Here is a 20,474-nt window from a genome sequence, read left to right as displayed (position 1 = left end):
AAATGTAGAAACGCATTAAGCCTTTATTACTAAAAAAAATATAATTATTGGATTTAACTAATTGCCATTTTATTTTATTTTATTTTATTTTATTTTATTTTATTTTATTTTATTTTATTTTATTTTATTTTATTTTATTTTATTTTATTTTATTTTATTTTATTTTATTTTATTTTATTTTATTTTATTTTATTTTATTTTATTTTATTGAGCAATTACCACAATAAAAGTCATTGCGTTAGTTTTTATCACCGCTGGGTGTCGCTGCTTGTTGAACTACTCGTGTGACAGTCGTAGAGCAAACTTTAAAGATGGCGTCGACTTGTGCATGGAAACCATGTGGACAGACAAAACAGGATGCTTTTATAGGTAACTTAACTTTTAAATATAAGAAACATCTTAAAAGTACATTATCAAATTGTCTGCATTCGTCCATATCGATTTATTAAACTGAAACTGCATATTAACTTGCCCATGTGTTTGTATAAACAGCATCCCCTTCAAATAAATAGTCAGTGATGTTTATTTTGTCATTCTTTAACAAAACATGTATCAATTTTACAAATTAAGTAAATATAGTCTTAAACTGGCAGCAGCGATGAGATTGGTTGTGTTTTGTGGTTTTTGTAGTTATTTCTCTATGGTTAGTCACTACTGTCTTTATAGTGAAATTCTCTAATGGACACGTGAAAAAAGCAGAGCAGCTGAAGATCGGAGCCTTCAAACATACAGATGCCGTCAACCCCAGAAAGAAAAACCGACGGATTGTGGTAAAAACGCATTTGCAATTGAAATATTGCGTGTTTGTATGTATATAAAGCTGGAGTAAACCGGGTAAATATTTTGTGTTTCTCAGGTGGCAGAATCAGACAGACTTTCTTATGTTGGAAACAACTTCGGTTCTGCGTCATTGCAATGTAATAACATGTGCAGGTAAGAGCCTTATATACCAGCTGACAACTTGTGGTTTCCAGAACGTATATCTTACGTTCTCTGTTGGTTAGCCTGGAACGCTTTCTTATTGTAAATGTGGTGTTTTACTGATGGTGTTGTAATTGTTGTCATCAGGTATTTTGTGGGAGTCCTTGACAAGAGAACCATGAAAATGAAAGTTCATAATGCTCAGCTATTTAACATGCAACCTGTTATACCAGGTGAATGTATTATATATTACGTATGTCTTGGTTCTGTGATGTTTTTATGGTCACCACAGGTGTTGTAGTCTACAGCGACGGGAGCTATTGTCCATTGTGGCTTTTTATATGTTTTTAGACAAAATATAAATAAATAAATAAGACTGTTGTGAATTACATTATGTCTGTCTTCAGGTGAAGCAGAGGCAGCAAATGAAAACACAACACAAGCTGAGACATACAGAGATAAGGTGAGAAAATTCTCATGCTAATTGGAAGGAGATATGACAGGTTTACAGCAAAGGGTGCTTGAATCACATATTGCAATATATAAATTATTATTATAAAGGTTATGGAAGGCTTGTTTGCAATGCCTCTGCGCAGTTATTTCAGTCATGCAAGACTGAAGTCCTATCATCTTAAATGTGGAAAGACGGATATCTCTAAAATGATGTGCTAAAATCACAATTGACCTATGGCTAAGCCACGCCCTCTCCACTCACTCGCTATGGCAGCTGTCATAGTAGGAGACATTTCGCAGGAGGCAATTGATGATTTTTATAGACAGAAAGACTATATATCATCTCAAAGTCACCAGAAGGGCCTTAACTATGCATTGGAGGGTTATATTAATAATTTTATTGTTGAGAAGGTCGAAATTTGGCTCCCCTTATGATGTCAAAGGGGGTTTCTTATTATAATAATAACACCCCTTAATCCACACTATCCAACAACGGGACTGCCATTTAGTGCAGAGAGCGGGAGAGAAAAATTATAAAGTTTCAATTTAACAAACCTCCATCATCTACAAAGTGGTAATTTTAACATGCTATAATAAATGATCTATATGGTATTTTGAGCTAAAACTTCACATATGTACTCTTGGGACACCAAAGATTTATTTTACACCTTAAAAAAAGTCTTGTGAAATGTCCCTTTAAAGCAGCTTACAAATGAAAATAGCTTATACAGGTTTATGCTGTGATAATGGGGGGGGGCAATTCGGTGTCAATAATATCTGATTTTCCTGATCAGAATAACAGGCGATATTTTACATCCTTAAAAAGTGTGTTTGTTATAGAATGATGCAAACCCCACTTTCGAAACTGAGAAGATAAAGACTGCGGTCAGCTGAAGTTTTAGAAATTAATATGACATTGTTTTTTTACAAATCGTACACATGCCGCAATTAAATGCACATGCACACACAATTTGTGGGTACTGAAGGCTGAAAAGTGAGCGATGCACTCGATGATATGATTTTGCACAGCGATGTTTGATGGAAGTCTGGTTATGTATTCCCTGTCAGGTGGATGCTCTCATTGAAGCATTCGGGACAACTAAACAGAAGCGTGCGCTGAGCTCCAGAAGACTCAATGAGGTGGGAAATGACACACTGCAGAAAGCTGTGGCTCGAGCTGCTAACAACATCATTGATCAGAAAGGAGTGGAAGGTAACTATCAGTTTTTGACGTGGTAATCACAATATGGTGGTTTTAATAAACCTTCACTTGCATTTGACAGTAGAGGTTGAGCCATTGTGAATTTTGTGAATGCAATTGTTGAAAAAGCTACTATCGGCACAGATTCATCAGTAAAACTAATGGTGTTGTTTCTATGCATCTCAGCTCTGCATAATGCTGTAGCTGAAACGGAGGCTCAGACAGATACAGCAAAATTCCTACCTTTCTGCAATACTGAGGCAGACAAACCAGAAGATGTTTACTCTTTTGATGAATGTATCCTTTTAATTGTTTATATACGTAATATATAGCCACTTTGTCTAAGAGCTGTGTTTGCGTCAAGTTTCTTAACTCTGTTTAAGTGTTGTCTCCGGTTGAGTTTGAGGCCCTGAATGACGTTGGTGTGAAGATGGCAGAGCTGACCCCTGAAGACCTGCAGAAGATGAAAGATGAAGGCAGGTGAGGAGAACAGAATCATGCTTTGGTTGGCAGCTATATCTGGGATGACTGAAAACATATTGCTGAAACATTACCATTTATTTACCATTTAAAGGAATAGTCTACTCATTTTCAATATTAAAATATGTTATTACCTTAACTAGGAATTGTTGATGCATCCCTCTGTCGTCTGTGTGCGTGCGCGTGGGCGCTGGGGCGCGCTGCGGCGCTTCGATGGCATTTGGCTTGGCCCCATTCATTCAATGGTACCATTTGGAGATGGGGTTGGAGGTGACCAGGCGCATCGGCGTTTTTCCTATTTGAGACGAGTGGTTGTGCGAGCAAGTTTGGTGGTACAGAATAAAACGTAGCGCTTTTCTAAGCAGATTTAAAAGAGGAACTATATTGTATGGCATAATAGCACTTATGGGAGTACTTCGACTCGGCGCAGTAACACCCTCCCTCTCCCATTATGAGAGTGAGAAGGGGAGCGGACTTTTCAGGCTAGTCGAAGTACTCCCAAAAGTGCTATTACGCCATACAATATAGTTCCTCTTTTAAATCCGCTTGGAGGGGCGCTACGTTTTGTTTTGTACCACCAGGCTTGCTCGTGTGACTGCTCGTCTTGAATGGGAAGAGCGTTGATGTGTTTGGTCACTTCTAACTTTATCTCTAAATGGTACCATTGAATGAATGTGGCTAAGCTAAATGCTATCGAAGCGTCGCAGCGCGCTCCAGCGCTTACGTGCACGCACACAGATGATAGAGGGATGTATCAACAATTCTTAGTTAAGGTAATAACATATTTTAATATTGAAAATGAGTAGACTATTCCTTTAAGCTAACTTTAGATAGCTTTCCTAATTTTGTTTTGTGTTCTGTAGTCCACAGACTGTTCTTAAACATCTTGAATTCTTGCCCAAAGAGGCCGCAGCTCGCGAAAGATTGTCTCGGTGCGCCTGGTATTTGTCTTTTCTCATTAAAGTCTCACTGCAGAAACGTCTCAGTCGCAAATGTAAGTGTTTAAAATTGAATTATTTATGTCTCTCTGTCTGAATTGGTATTATGGCATGACTACATGCTGTTTTCTTTATATACCTTTTTTTTATTTAAGTTTGTGTTGAGAATGGGTGTCCTCGAATCATCATCAACAAAGTGCTGAAGAACTTCACAGTGGAGAGTTTTCACGATGGCAAGTATGTGTGTAGCAAATGTCTCCTTGAGGAGTACTTCATTTCTTCTTCGGTTATTATTTTAGCTTGGCAAAGAAAGTCTTTTATCTGTTTAGACCACCTAGCAACTTCCTAGCGATATCCAAAACATATTAAAAGGCACCTATGGTCCAATTCATGTTTTTAAAATTCCTTTGGTGTGTAAGTGTGTATTAGTACATGTTAACGATATTCAAAAGGTACATACCCCAAAGTAAACAATGACGCGAGTTATCGTTCCCAACATAAATCTCTTTTCTTGGACTACAACAAACACACGGATTGTATGCAACAGTTTACTTGATGTAGACAAGACCGACGTTATCATAATTCCGCCCTTTTCGAAATCAGCATTGCATTGTGACCGAATCTTTCAAACATGGTGAGGATTGTCACGTTTCCGGCTGACGTCAGAGGTATTCAGGCCAATCACGATGTACAGATTAGCTGGCCAATCAGGGACACAGCACTTTTCAAATCGATAAGTTTTGTACACATTCAGATGTAAAAATGTACGATATGTTGAAAATAATGTGTTTTTTAACCATAAACCACGCAAACACATTGTATTATACCAAATACACAAAATAGTGTTGTTTTTTAGTAATGAAATAGGTGCCTTTTAACAAAAGTCTATTTAGGGAAGTCGTGCCACTAGGCGGCCCTGTTTGCAACACCTCCGTGCAGTTATTTAAGTCATGGAAGACTTAAGTCCTATCTACTTGAATAGGGAAATATCTATACAATTGTGTGCTAAAATCACAATTAAACAACATATTCCTGACCAACAATTAAACCTGACATTAACTGTACCATAAAAAAAATTTCATAACCTCAAATTGCTCTATAACAGCTTTTTTCAAGGTTGTTTTAGCTACTGCGCATATGTACAGGTTGGCAGTCATCTCATGTGACTCTGTATAGACGGTTTCAGCAGTAACAACATAAACAAGCGGCTTTCGTGGTCATCACGTAACTTTCGGTAAACCCCGCAAAGAATAAATAACAACAAAGTCCTTTTGAAGTAGTTTATTTATATAACAAGCAAAATAAACAACACGTAGATTACATAGGAATAGGGATGCACGATATATCGGCCGATAACTGCTTATTTTTAATATTATTGGTTATCGGTCTGATAGCAAAATTAGGCCGATAAATGAAAGCCGATAAATGATGGATTATTTTGGTTTGTTGAACCACTTCACTTGCTCATTGCTGGCCATGTGGAGTTTTGATTGGTGTTTTCTGTGACATAGCACAAAGATGACACGTGTTGGGGGCTTAAGAAGAGTATGCTAGTCTAGCGCAAAGACAAGATGTCCACGGTCTGCGAGTTTTTCATTGTGAAAATAATATGAATATTTATCGGCCTATAGATATCGGTTATCTGCCCCCAAATTTAAAGAGTTATCCGTATCGGCCAAAATTTTCATATTGGTGCATCCCTACATAGGAACGCAAAACATTTGTTATTTTCGACAAGGTATTTGTTTAAGAGTTCAGTTTCAGCAACTAGTCAGACCATTAAACAAATAGAAACCAGAAGTAAAGTTCGGACCAGACGCTTATCGCGTCACCGCTCGTGCGCCCGATGAAACGGTCTATAGAGCCCCTCCCCAGAGAATTTCAGTCTTCAATGATTTATGATTGGTTCTTTTAACTGGAAGGCGGGACTTTCCTCACTAGAGCGGGCATTAGGGTTGGGCAATAAACCGGTATGATAGTAATTACCGGTATTGTGTCACGCCATGATATGGATTTTGCAAAACCGTTGATACCGGCTTTACATATTTTAAATTCTATTTTTGCACTTATCAGGGTTCCCGCGGGGTTTTAAAAAAACTAACCTTCAGAAAGTTATATCTATGGCCTTAAAATGCCCAGATCTTCATCCTAGGACTTAAATGTAACTTTATGAATGTTATTTTTTAAGACCCCGCGGGAGTCTACCCAAGTCTTAAAAGCCATACCTCCGTTCCCGAGATGTGCTGGCCACAGAAACACAAAACGAAAAGCTCTGAACGCACTTCAATCCATTCATCATAATTTTTTTAAGAGGATGCACATGCAGGCTATCATAGTGCACGCAAATCCTGCCAAAGACTATATTTCAGGTGTTGTGATCTGTACAGCGAGTTTGGCGAGAAACAAACCCGTGGCTTACCTAAGCATTAAGTTACCAGGTTCTGAAACAGGACCCAGAAGCGAACAAAATCAACACTGCTTTATTGAAAATCAACTTAAACAGTCGGGCTGTCGAGTCCCAAGGCACCAACAGCGCGTCAACAGTGTTATACATTTAGGAGGCTTTTTTTACTTCACTGCTTCAAAGTCGTTTAACGGTGTTACTCCCTTTTCACTCAGATCTGCTCTCTACTGCGCCCTGCACGCGCTCTCCAGGTAAGCGATTGGAGGATGGAAAGCAAGAAATTACCGTAATAAACCATAATTTGCCAAAAAGTGCAATTTATCTTCTTTTAGCAACCATTCCTTTTTTGATAGCGCAAATGGTCGAGGAGTTACGGTTAAATGAATAGCGCTTTCCGAGTCCTTTAGCAGGTAACGTAAACAAAATACCAAACACATTAAAAACAGCATTTAATGGTAAATTTCCTTTTCTTAATGCAGATTTATTAATTAGAGAGGCTATTAAACAATACAACGTATGAGTGGAGTGTTTTTGGCAATGTGAATCTGCTGGTTAATTAAATTAAATGCAATAAATACATTTATTAATATAACTAACTTGTATTAATAAACTGCATTCATTAATGCGTTCAGGGATTAATACTAATTTAAAGTGAGATGGCATCTCCCATCAGATGTTCATATTAACAACAAAAAGAAAATCTTGTTCTTTGTATATTTATAAATCAAACAGACACAAGATATACACAGCACACAGCTTTAAAGTTGTTGGATGTAGCGTAAAACATTGTAATAAGGCACATAGCCTACCAGCAAATGACCATACTAATTTCCATACTTTCATACTTCCCAAATTAGTGACAATACGCATAAGCAGATGAGTCCACCCATCCACACAATGGCACTTTTAAAGGAAAAAATGGGAAAAGATAAAAAATCATGTCTATGTCCAATCCCTCACTTATTAGTAAAATAAGGTTAAAAATACTAATTTTGTCCGTAATTTAACTAAGGTTTACTATAGTGTGACTCCAAAATGTTTTATCTCATATGGCAACATACCGTAATACCGTTATACCGCCTGAAGAGTGAAAAATACCTTGATATTAATTTTTGCTCATACCGCCCACCCCTAGCGGGCATATTGAGCGTTGCATTGTCCCCTATACATAATAATTATTATATCCAATATCTTTGTTTTTAACTACCTTTCTGCATATTGTACCTTTCTAATAGGGATGCACGATATATCGGCCGACATATCGTTATTGGCCGATAACTGCTTATTTTTAATCTTTTATTATCGGTCTGATAGCAAAATTAGGCCGATAAATGAAAGCTGATAAATTATGGATTATTTTGGTTTTATATATATATATCGGTTATCGCCCCCAAATATAAAGAGTTATCGGTATCGGCCAAAATTTCCATATCGGTGCATCCCTACTTTCTAAATTTTGTCAAGACAACATTAAGGGGCAGTTTCTTGTACAGGCCTTATCCTAGTCCCAGACTAAAATGCATGTTTGAGCTGCCCTAATTTAAAAACACCTTGTACCGACATATCTTAACATATATCAGTGCCATTGTTTTGTCTCAAGATGCACACCAGTATTGTTTTTTGTAAGGTTTGTTTGTAAAAACTACTTAAATGTCCTAATATAACTAAAGCCTAGTCCTGGATTAATCTGGGAAACCGCCCATATAGGTTTTTCATAATCTTTTCTTGGTAATATTTATAACCACTGAAATGTTGGATAATAAGTGCAAGTTTGTCCATCTCTGTAGTTTGAGGAGCACGGTGTCGACGTCCATGCGAATGAAACTGGCCTCTCACTGTTTGGCTTTACTGCTGCACATGGGGGATCAGACGGCCAACCTTACACTACTTCACAGAGACCTGGGCATCAGTGATATCAAGTCAGTCATTCATTTATTATAAATATTTTACACTTCGGTTGTGATATTCTATTATATCCATAATTTGTGTTTTTTGTCATTTGAATATCTAGGCTTTAAAAAATATAATTGTGACAGCAAATGGGCACTACGGCAGTCAAGCTGCTAAAATAATGTAAATATTTTAAAAAGTCCCATCTCAAAAAGACTACATGAAATTAAATTATACTGGAAACATTCCTTTTCACAGAGGCTTTCACATATGCACATCAGATATCTGATTTGATGTCAGCAATAATCAAAGACATATCTAATGACAATTGTTGCCAAATTTGACGCTAATGTGTCTTGCAGCTTGTAAATGACCTTTAAGTCATGGATTTTTATGGTGCATTTTTTGTCATTATGAACCTTGATGGCTTCAAACCCTTTACTTTGATTTGAAAACTAGTCATAAGGACATTTTGCCAAATATATGTGTTGATCAGTATTGTGTGTGTATATATATTTGAACTGTTCTTTTACCTTTGCCATGACTTAACACTTTGACTTTAAAATGTTGCAATGCACAGGATGTTGGAGTTGGCCAAAGCCATGGGCCTGACTCTGTCCCGTACATCTGCGTGCAGCACAGAAGAGGTTGGGACACAGGATGAGCACAGGATGGCATCTCTGGTTCTTCCACTGGTCTGTTATGATCGACATAATGAACGCAGGAAACGCAAAAGGATGAAATAAACTGTTGAGAGCACGTTTGACTGTTTTAATTCAGCAGTTTTTGTGATAAATGTGGCCAACATTGTTCTTGTAAGGAGTTAAAAAGTAAATGATGTTATTTACTTCAATAGAAGAAAACTGGACTGGCCTGACTCTTCATTAGTTTGCACCTAAACCTGATGCAGTGTTGATTTCTTGCTGAATTACTCTGTACATCATTGTATGACAAACAAGCACAAGCGTTGTTTGTCTTTTAGAAATCAAATGCGCTGGAGCCGAAGGTGTAGTGGGCAACGCTCCGACATGATATGCTTCCGGCAACCCAAGTTCGATTCCCGGCTCGTGATCATTTGCCGATCCCATACCCCTCTCTTCTCCCTGTACTTTCCTGTCCTTTCCTAATCTCACTGTTAAATAAAGGCAAAAACTGGCCAAAAATTACTAAATAATTACAGATAAAAATAAGTGTTGGGAAAATTAAAACATTTGTAATTATAAAAAGATTATATTTGTACTGCACATAAGTTAAAAAAAAATTAGTAGCTACATATTGCAATTTACAATCAAACAACTGTGAATGTTACAAAAACAGTAGCAGCGTGCTGCAAATCAATTTTTTTTATTAAGGTTAAAATTCAGCTCCTGAAATGTTGTTTTGGTTGAAAAATCAAATTAGACAGGACTATGTTTGTGTACTACCAAACTATTTCTGTAGCATGTCTACACTGTATGAAATTCTAAGTATGCATACAATTGATGACCTATTACATTTGCTACAACGGAGCATGCTGCACAGAATGCTGTATCCCACAATGCAATTCTCTGACTAAACTTGACTTTTCAGTGAGATGAATGGACTTGTCTGTGTAGTACCGAGCCCCTAAGGTGACATTGGAGTAAAAAAAATCTAAAGTTTAGTTTCATGTGCTGACGCAAAACCTTCATGTGCAGAATTTTTTTTAAAAGTTTAGTTTTACGTGCTCGCGTGAAACTATCGCTTTCACGTGCGCGCGCGATAGTTTCACGCGAGCATGCGAAACTAAACTTTAAAAAAAAATTCTGCACATGAAACTAAACTTTATTTAATTTTTGCTCCATGTCACCTTAGGGGCTTGGTAGTGAAATCCAGGATAAAGTGTAAAATTTTGAGATAAAAAATTTTTGTAAACAAACGGGGTCGAACTGCGCAGCACGGGGTCGAACTGTTAATACCATTTAGGCTTTATAATTTAATCTAACAGGGCTCAAAAACGATGACTTACCTCAAATGAAGTGAGCACTACAAACACAAGCCTCTTTGATATTTGCATTGTCCCAGTCTGCACGTTAATTGCTTGCAGACGCAGATGTTTTTTTTTTGTTTGTTTTTTTGAGATTCTGCATGAATCGCGAAAACTTAACGGAACACCTGGTGCGATTTTCACAGCCCACGACGTAGGCATTTTTGACGATACCGAATAATACGCAACTCAATCTGCTGTAATGACTTTTCTGACCCCGACATGCGCAGTGGGAATAGCTTGTGACGTGAACCGTGAAGGGGTCTATTAGGAGCATCTAAGTTTAAAGGCGGAGTCCACGATGTTTGAAAAATTCGTTGGAAAAGGAGACGGGCCGACTACCAAAACACACTTATAGCCAATCAAATCAAATCAAATGCCGGGTTGCGTATGTGTGGGGCGGGTCTATCAACAGAAGGACCAGATTCTATTGGGGTAGGGGCATGTTTGTTTGGGTGATTTCATATATCAACATTGGCTTTCAAACATCGTGGACTCCGCCTTTAATTATAATATTGGTTAATTATGTATGATACTTTTTATGTACACTGCAAAAAAAAAAAAAACATTTGTTGTTTTTAACTTAAATTTTTAAGGCAGCACAAACATGTACTTCTTTAAGTTGAATTCAATGTAAAACCAATTTTATTAAGTCAAAATTTTAAGGCAGCAGAAACACTTTTTAAAGCTGAAACAACAGACTGGGTCATCAATTTAGCATTTATTTTATGCCTTGGTACACTTAACAGATGCAAATCCTAGAAATATGTAATTTTCACACGATTTCTGTTTAACATCTGCAATGTACCTACTATTTATTTATTATTAATAATGAAAAAATACCTCTGTCTTTACTATGTTTAAAGAATACTAGGCAGTAAGCAGTGTTCAGGAAATAGTATGTTAGTACTCTTTCAAACATAGCCATGGACCCAAAAAAACCAACCCAGCTTTAGTTTTACTGGACTACTTTAGGACAGAATTTGGGTCTAGTGACCCCCAGTAGGTTTTATAGGGGGTCCCCAAAAAAAAATTCAGAGAAAAAGTTATTTATAATGTGTTTTATCTTTTCATTCTTGCTACATGCATTTCAGAATCATTTATATTTGCTTTATCTTTCAAGTGTGTTTTTCTTATTACAGTCCCCTTTATCTGGTGCGTAGTCAATTATATATTTACTATACATTCTATATATATTTTGGTAGGGGTCCCTACAAAACATTAATCATATTTGGAGGTCCTTAGCATCATAAGGTTTGAAAACGTCTGGTTTAGGGTAATTAAGTTTAAATAAAGTCTAAATTGTTTAGTATTATCTCTTAATATTTACTTAGACACTAAGGGTGTTTTCACACCTAGTTCGTTTGAGCCCTCCACACGCTCTCAGAGCAGTTCAGGGTGTATATGTGAACAAACCAAGTGATCTCAGACCCCCCTAAAAGGACCCAAAAGTGAACCGAACTCAGACCACTTCTGGATGTGGTCTGAGTACGGTTCGCTTTTGGGTTCTTTTGTGGTTCAATTTCTTTTTGATATGTGAAATCAATGAGGTCCCGGTCAGTTTCACGTGTGGTTTGACATTGTATCAAAATCAACTGCTGTACAGAAAGCTGGGATCTGAGTTCTTATGAAGTTGTGATGTAAACAAGAAAGGGTCTGAGATCACTTTAGTTCTGAAGAGCACTAAAAAAAGAACTGGGTCCTCTTTTGAGTCCACTATATTGTGAACCCCAAAAGGACTGAGGTCACATTCGGCTAGTTCCTTTTCTGGTTCACTTTAAGTGAACTGGGTTTGGTTCTTTTAAAATGAACTATATGTGAACAATGGTTAACACCCTAAGGGTTAACCATTAAAAGATTATGATCTGTATTATTCTACTGTTCAGATTAGTTTAGGCACAGTGTACCTTTTACCTAAAGCAGTGAGTCTTTACCATCAAAGAGCCAGCTGGCAGCTTTCAAGAAAAGTAAATCTGCTGTAAATCATTGCATATCAAAATATTTTATCTCTTCACTATTATGCAGTTAAAAATTGATTCATTGCTTTTATTCCATGCCTGTGAAATCACTTTTAAGATGATGTTTCTTCTGTTCCTGCTCCGCTCTACATGTAGTACGTTCATGCTGGGTTAACCATGCAGTAAAGTGCACCGGTACATTTTCACATGACAGTTCAGTATCACTGTTGATGTAATGTGACTTGAACATTACATCACCCGACTGGCTGCATCACTGTACCCAGCGAATGATGTTTTTATTCATTACAGCACAAGCAGCGTGACCAGAATTCCCAGGGAGCACCGAACCTGTTTATCTCCTATTTGCAGCACTGCTTCTGGTCTTTTGGGAGAACAGAAAGTCACGTGAAAGGCTCTCACTGCCATCTGACTTTGAGTTTCTGTGTAAAATAATAATAATAACAGGCTATAAATTTGCTGGTCACATTAATAAGTACATGTTACTTTTTAATAGGAACAGCCATGCACCTTGAATCGATGCTGAATTTGTTCCTTAATTCCACAGATTAATCCTGTCTCAAAAAATTGAGATATAGTACAGTCTATGGTTCCCAACACAAATGTGCACTGTTGAGTGAAGTAGACAGTTTATGTGTGATCAAATACAAACAGTAAGTGCTCCAGCAAGATGAACCAGCCTACTTTTCATTTTGTGTAAGTGAAATTCCTCACTCAAAGTGGATTAGTAACAGAAAAACTTCATAGTTTGATTGAGAAAGACCTTTGGTAAACATAATATTCTAAAGTAGTGAGTGCTAAGTGCTTTTTGAATAACGTCACGTTTTTGTTCGTTCATCATCTAACACAGTGGTTCTCAGACTTTTTGGTGCGTGGCCCTACCTCGTTTAGGGTGCCTTCCTTTGTGCCCACAGAATTAATGTAGTGTAAAATGTCATTAAACTGGGCCCCAGGCATCATCTCGTGCCCCCCAGTTTGAGAACTACTGATCTAACCCGACATGATCCTAGAACTCCAACTCATTCCTTTATTTCCAAGTGGTTAAGGAAGTCATGAGGGCTTGGTTTTATAAATGTCATCAAATCTGATGTGGTCCCTCGTTCTTCACAGAATAGAGCAGAAGATGCTCCCATTGTTATGGCAACCACTTTCTACAGAGGCAGTGATTCGGTTTGTCATTGTGATGGCGAGGTGAGTGGGGTGTGTTGTTGCGGGTGGGACACTAGAAGGGTTACTATTGTGAGGACGAGGAGGTGGATTTTCCAAAGCCCAAAGGGTTTGTGATCTAGAATAGAAGAACAAACGACATTGTCAAATATTTGCACAAACCTTTGTACATTTAACACATCACAAACATGCACAAACTGTTGGATGATTCACAAACTCATGTGCAGCATGGTAAGAATTATTTCTTACTCTTTAAAATAAGATGATTACTATATACTGCAAAAATATTTTAATGTAAATTAGGCCTTATGACAACATTTGTAATAGGATACTTACAGAAACTGATTTAGCATTTAGCTCTATACGTAAAAGTTTTGTATCGAAAAAACCTTGTGGTTTCGTGTGTACACCCAGGTGAAAAAGTAGTACAATTCCATAGTGTACTTAAAGTGCTTTATTTTCGCACACTAATTTTGTACTTAATATGCTGGGAATGAATCTTTGGTGCTTCTTGAGATGATCTTGAGAACATCTGGGTGTGCTTCACTGTGCTATTTTGAGACACCATAAATATGAACTAAAATGTGCTAAAGATTAATTTTTAGTATATTAAGTACAAAATTAGTGTGCGAAAATAAAGCACTTAAAGTACACTATGGAAGTGTAGTACTTTTTCACCTGGGCAGCCAATTCATATCTTTTGTGATACAATGTCATCACCCCACGTCTCAACCATAGTCAGACAACGCTACGTCAATGGCTGACTACATGCTTATATTCATGCTGCAGAAGGTAGGGAGCCCATTAGCTTTTGATAGAGATCATATTCAGAGCGATCTGAAAGTGTGAAAGCACCACATACACGGACATACAGCTATTTGCTCTAGGACAATATTTCTGGGTTTTATAAGTTGCGGAAGAGCACCTGGTGGATAATAGTGGTATTACGAATTGCCAGAAATACTCGTCCTTTGCAGTTTTTTCTCGTCAATGGCGGGGAAAGAGTTAACAGGATTTTTTAAATACTCGTCATTTGCAGTGTTTTACTCTTAATTGACGAGTTAACTAGTCAATGGCGGGGAAAGAGTTAACAGGATTTTTTTTTTTTTGGTGTACTATCACTTTCATACTTAACGCTAAAGCACACTTGTGGATTTGTGAGTGTCCCTAACCTTGGTGTGACCAGAGAGTTATTAAGTACGACACACTCCAGGTTCTGTGGACTGGTTCGTATTGGGGCTTTAGTATTTGTAGGGTGTCCTTGATAAACCAGGTTTTCCTGCACCACACCTCGTACCCGCTCCTTCACTGTAATCCCATAACCCCGCAATGCCTGAACGCGATTCCTCAATACCTGCCGAACAAAACACAAATCGAAATCAAAGTCTTTTACTATCAATTTTTTTTAAACATTTGAACGAGTAGCAGTAACAAACTCACTTTAACATCTGCGTTGTCCATCACTCGTATTCCAACGGAATTATTTCCAACAACATCATTTTCCATAATCAGACCATCGCCTCGGAAACAGACGCCATGGCAGCCATTGCCATAGACCCCATTGCCGCGGAGCTCCACCCTGCTTTCTCTGTCCACGGTTATGCCCATCCAGCCATTGCCAAGAATACAGTTGCCGACTAATCGCGTCAGCTGAGCGCTTTGAATGATTGACACTCCCGCTCCTCTGTTATTGTTGACCATGTTAGCCACCACATTCAGAGGCTCGCTGCTTTTTACATAGACTCCAACTGCTGAAAGCACAAAGAGAGAGGATGGAGACATTAGCCGTTTCCCAATGTCAAGGATACTTCCTTGGCAGGACTAGTCCTTACAAGTCACTTCCTTCAAAGGTTAGGCGAGGCTCCTTTTAAGAATTCAGAGAACACGTTAATGGAACAGGCTAGCAAGTGCACATCATTGCGTGTTTGAAACGTGTGCTTTCGGTGCTGCGCGCATAGGATTGTGGGTGATTTCAGCGCGTGACGAGCGCAAAGGATACACATATGCATCCTTTCCTGTATATGGGATATTTCTCGAACGAAGGACTCAGTCCTTGGCGGAAATTTCGAGGATCCTCGACATTGGAACAGTCCTTGACGGACGTCGATGACGTAGCATCCTCGAAATTCTGGCTTCCAAGGATCCTTCCTTGATATTGAGAAACGGCTATTGGCTTTAATTTATCAAGCTAGCATACGACAGAAAACTGTGCGTATGGTTATTTCCACGCAAGACTTGCCATTTATCAATATGGACGTGAGCGGTAATAAATGACGAGAGAAGGATGACATGAACTTCACTGCTTCACTAAAAAAAATGCAATTTTGATTTGCTACAAGTGTGTTTTGGTACTTGGACCGACTCCCTTTTCCAAAGCACTTTTCAAAAATCTTGCAACCCGCCTTTAACACGAGCAGATTTTTTCATTAGGATGTACGCTGGTTTTTACGTTCGTTTGATAAACGAGGGCCATTGTGTGAGATGCACCATTTCATTTAAGCTGAAAGTGATTTGATGTTTAACACTAACAAACCTCCATTGTGGCTCATGCAGTTGTTTTCCACTAGGGCAACTGTGATTGGTCGTCGAGAGGAAAAGCGTTCGTCCTCGCTGTCGATGTCGCTTTCCCACGCCATCAATTCTCCTTCCTCATTGAAATTCTCCGGCCCTCCTCTGTCCCTTTCTCCGGCCGCCACTCCTCTCTCCTGTAAAGAGCGATAACCGTCTCTGCTCACTGTCGACTCTGCGTCCTTCCGGCAGAAGACGGCAAGCCCGTACATACGGTTATGGTTAATGTAGTTCCCGGTGAGCTGAGGTAGACTGGATGACATGACCCATACCCCACAGCCTCTGTTACCTACAAAAAAGAAACAATGACATCACTCACAATGTAATAAATCCCTGTGCAATAGATCCATTTCTTATATATAAGTATTTCTTAACCTCAATGTCCACTTCCTGACCCCTACAAACTAAACTTTTTTGCTTATCAATATGCATTAACAAAGTAAGTGAAGTGTGTAGTGAAGTAATAAGAGACCTTCTTGAAATCTAATCACAAGTGGTCACAGGATCCACTACCATGTGTAACACGATGTTATTTGCAATGTGTCCAAGCTGACCATTTGTGATCGCCAGCTCTTTATAAATGTGTAATATCCAATTGGTCCAACAACCCACTTCACATAACTACATGCTATACTACACATCAAACAGGGTGCAACAACATTTTGATTTAAGGCAAACAGCACAATGTAAACGAATGAAATATGCACACCATATATGTGGTTGCCTTCAATGAGACCCCTCCCTCTCTCTCCCACCACCACGCCATCTGAATATCCATAGCAGATGAAGTTATTGCGCAGGACTGGATCTCCTCCTCGACGGATGTCAGCACCTCCCCATTGGTTCTGCCTAATAACGTTGTCTATTGAACACAAAAAGAAGTAGATCTGCCCTTAGTTACCCTCTATTTTGTGTAATTGGTCTATTGTGTTAGATGCACCAGTATGAACCATTAAAGGTCACGTTCTTTCTGATCCCATTTTTTAAACCCTAGTTAGAGTGTAATGTTGCTAAAATAGCATAAATAATACTTGTAAAATTATAAAGTTAAAAGTTTTTTTTACACGTGAAACATTGCGCACGTTGTATTGTGCACTATAAACACAATCAAAGCTTCAAAAACACAGAAAGAACGGGACCTTTAAATAGTAACTGCATTCAAACAGACCAGAGATCAGTCCTCTTCCGTTTTCATTCACAGCGATGCCTGCTGCAAGTCCGTGGAAAATGTGATTCCCACTGGTAAAATAAAATGCCTTTATCAAATATGCATACTTCTTGGTTTCATAACTATATATTTTTAAGTGCTATCCGGTATTTGCCAGAAGATACCTGACCACAGGATTGCCGTTAAAAAGAATATAGACGCCAGCTTCCTTATTCCCATAGATCTGGTTGCTTCGAATAGAACCTCTCCCGTTGCCCAGGACAACGATCCCGGAACGCAGGCCGCTGTGGATTCTGTTACACTGCACCCAGGAAACCAGATAAAAAATATATGGGATACTGGAAATTCCTTAAAGTTTCCTAGGTTACATTTTACCAAGTACAAAGAGAATTGAGTAGCAATTTGTTTACTAAATACAAATCTGTACCAGTATGACCGGGTTGGCCCCTTTACGGATGTCTAATCCCGCCTCTCCATTTGAGTGGATGTTGTTCTCGGCAATGAGACCTTGAGCAGAGAGTCGCAGGAACACACCAGACGCCTTGCACCCACACACTTCATTACGCAACATCACCATCTATTGGAAAAAATACAGACGGCATAAAAGATAGACATTGGTGAAAGAAGAACTAGGACATGATAAGAAGATGAAAAAGCCACTATGTGATATTTTCAATTTTCATTTTTTGGTGAACTATCCCTTAAAGCAAGAATTTTTAAATTATTCTAATATAGGCAAACCCTTCCACCCAAACCAACGTTGCATTCAAGGACAAGGTATACATTTCATAAGTATGCGTGTTCCCAGGGCACCCATGACTTTTGTACTGCTAACACAATCCTCTGCCTTTTGTGACCGTACCTGTGAAAACCCAGCTAAAGTAATTTTCTCTGTGATAAGATTGAAATCAACCTGATGGTTCCAATCTCAAAATTACATCACAGGCAGGGTCACAATTGAGCTACATAGACACAAACACACACATCAGCTTGTGCAAGGTTTACACACTTTTGCATACTGAATGCAGCGCACTGCGTAGTTGAGGCCTCTGAAAACGTTGGCCTCCAGGCGAGCCTGACCGTGATTGCACAGGTGCACGCCACCTTTTCCATCCCGCAGCAGACAGCAACGCAGCAGGCAGCCTTGAACTGATGCCACCAATTCCCGTGCCTCCGCATCCCTCTGCAGCTCTGCGGATAGATCCAGCAGTGCAGGAAATGCAGATGAATCTGCCATTAGCGGTTTGGAGAGATGCGCTAGTCCGTGATGCTCGTACGAAAGTTTAAAAGCTGTGCTTTTCTCGCCGTCTTTCTCATCTTCTTCCTCGCTGGAGTCACTCGAGGTTTCCATACCATCTTCATCGATAACTGTGCCATCCTGACCTGGAATGAGATTATCTACTTTTTTTTTGCTTCGTCCAATTGGTTTCCCAGTCTACGTCCTCTTTATTCCAGTCATCTGTTGTGCTTACTCCTTTTAAAGTTCTGTCTCCAGGACTATCAGCTCCTGTGCCGTCTTTGCCCTCTGGTTTGGTTCGTTCTGTAAACCCATTAGTAGGCATTACAGTAAAGGTCTTAGCCAAGGCGACCAGGTGCTTGAAGGCCCAATTGCGTTCAGAGACCGGAGCACCTTCCACAGTGACAGACGCAGAATCTCCCCCTGAGAATTCACAGCTGTCCATCAAACTGATGGCCACACCCAGAAAGTGGGCAGAGCTGCCCTGGGCAAAGGAGCAGAAGCGAGCCTGACACGTTCCTGGCCCCCTGATATGCAGTTGACAGCCCTCAAAATTACAGTTGTCCAACTGGACATGACCTGAGGATGTCTAAGGACGAAACAATATAAAATAAGTAATTATATCATGTTTTTTAAACTCATAGAATATGTTGATGTGTCAGGATGTACCTTATAAACCACAGGTGAAAACCACGCTGGCATAAACACTAAATTGCACAGCCTCGCTGTCGGGCACTGCTGGTCAAAACACACCAACAACGACACGTCCCCCAACTTCCCCATTCCGACAATCTCCACTGGCACTTTGAGGGCCACTTCCACCTGCTCCTCATACACACCGGCATGAAGCACCAGCTTGTCGTAAGGCCCTGCCACAGCCAGTGCCCCCCTGAGCGTCTCGTACCCACCCCCTGCCATTGTGCCAACGTGCCAAACCCTGCGATCTTTCCTTCGGCGGAAAAGATGGAGGCAGGCGGATGAGTGGAGCTCTGAGCCATTCTGAGTCCAGGTACGACTGGCAAGAGCATGCTGACGAAGAGCCTCCCTCCAGGACGGCGGAGGCAGGTGGGGCCGACGGGGCCAGTTTGGGTGGCGACATTCTGGGCATCCCAGACAGAGCTGGCGCCAGCGAGTGCTGTCCAAACTCAGGATGAGTTCACGCCAGGCTCTGCACACCAGACAACAGCGGCCCAAGTCTGGGAGAGGCAGATATGCCAGGATGAGACGCCAAAGCTCAACAGGCAGACTTCCCACCTCCATGTCTGTACGAACCATGCCACCTCACCTGGCCAGATCACCTTAGTGACAGAGACAAATGATTAGTGCGTTTACTTGTTAAAAAGGTACATTTTGAACAATATTAAATATACACATGAATACAACCATATTGAATATAACCATGTTTGTAACAAATAAAGTTTGTAAATCCTTAGATTTTGCGATATTATTAAACAGTATGCAACGCTGTCACACTTTATTCTTAGCTAAACACAGTGTGCTCAATAACAATGTGTGTGCGCAACTGCAAATCAATAAAGCATGCACAAGACACAAACAAAACATCGAAGGATTCATTACATTCATTGAAGTTCTTGTAGCAACGAAACCAAACCGATCTGTCTGCAGCAAGTTTGTATCTACGCGGCAACGACAGCGTTAACTTACAACGTTATCATCCGATTAATTTCAATCATAACAAACGTACCTAATTTGATCATACTGTTCCCAGCTAAGGTTTTATCACACGTACAGATCATCACAGCGAATGTGTCACGCGCAGAAACGACAGTATCCATCCGGGGAAAATCTCGGATTTCTTGCCGTTGTCCGTGCTTTTAGAGGCGTGGAAAACAGAGGCGCTTGCATATTAATTCAGAAGGCGGGTGCTGTTCTGCAAAATAAATCTCGGGTCAAACGTTTTTAATTATTCCCTATTGTATGATACAGTTGTTAGGCAACATGGCTTTTATTGTGCAACAACACACGTGCGTTTGACCCTAATTATGTTTGAAATCATGCGGCGCTGCGTAGAGCGAACGACATGTGAAATCTAAGTACCGCGAGAT

At 39.5% G+C, this 20,474-nt stretch overlaps 2 protein-coding genes across 2 annotated transcripts; one reads left to right on the top strand and one right to left on the bottom strand.

The window, feature by feature from the left end:
- The first annotated feature begins 231 nt into the window (after nucleotides 1–231).
- On the top strand, nucleotides 232–9,533 carry polr1e (RNA polymerase I subunit E). Its single transcript, XM_055205602.2, has 12 exons — nucleotides 232–369; nucleotides 667–770; nucleotides 857–933; nucleotides 1,069–1,154; nucleotides 1,329–1,384; nucleotides 2,443–2,587; nucleotides 2,762–2,872; nucleotides 2,959–3,055; nucleotides 3,919–4,049; nucleotides 4,149–4,230; nucleotides 8,185–8,316; nucleotides 8,868–9,533. Exons 1-12 carry the CDS (start codon nucleotides 312–314, stop codon nucleotides 9,031–9,033), a joined length of 1,245 nt encoding a protein of 414 aa, XP_055061577.2. The 5' UTR covers nucleotides 232–311; the 3' UTR covers nucleotides 9,034–9,533.
- A 1,905-nt stretch (nucleotides 9,534–11,438) lies between these two features.
- Nucleotides 11,439–20,444, bottom strand: fbxo10 (F-box protein 10). Its single transcript, XM_055205597.2, is given in 12 exon segments — nucleotides 11,439–13,553; nucleotides 14,608–14,789; nucleotides 14,876–15,186; nucleotides 15,969–16,292; nucleotides 16,713–16,865; nucleotides 17,172–17,242; nucleotides 17,336–17,472; nucleotides 17,599–17,748; nucleotides 18,181–18,570; nucleotides 18,572–18,997; nucleotides 19,078–19,706; nucleotides 20,114–20,444. Coding segments are annotated over 11 exon segments (2,931 nt in total). The 5' UTR covers nucleotides 19,684–19,706; nucleotides 20,114–20,444; the 3' UTR covers nucleotides 11,439–13,372.
- Nucleotides 20,445–20,474: the final 30 nt, after the last annotated feature.

This window comes from Misgurnus anguillicaudatus, chromosome 3 (genome assembly GCF_027580225.2).
Source record: "Misgurnus anguillicaudatus chromosome 3, ASM2758022v2, whole genome shotgun sequence".
Lineage (NCBI taxonomy): Eukaryota > Metazoa > Chordata > Actinopteri > Cypriniformes > Cobitidae > Misgurnus > Misgurnus anguillicaudatus.
Note: the sequence above shows the minus strand (reverse complement) of the source record. Positions and strands in the feature narration are given on the sequence as shown.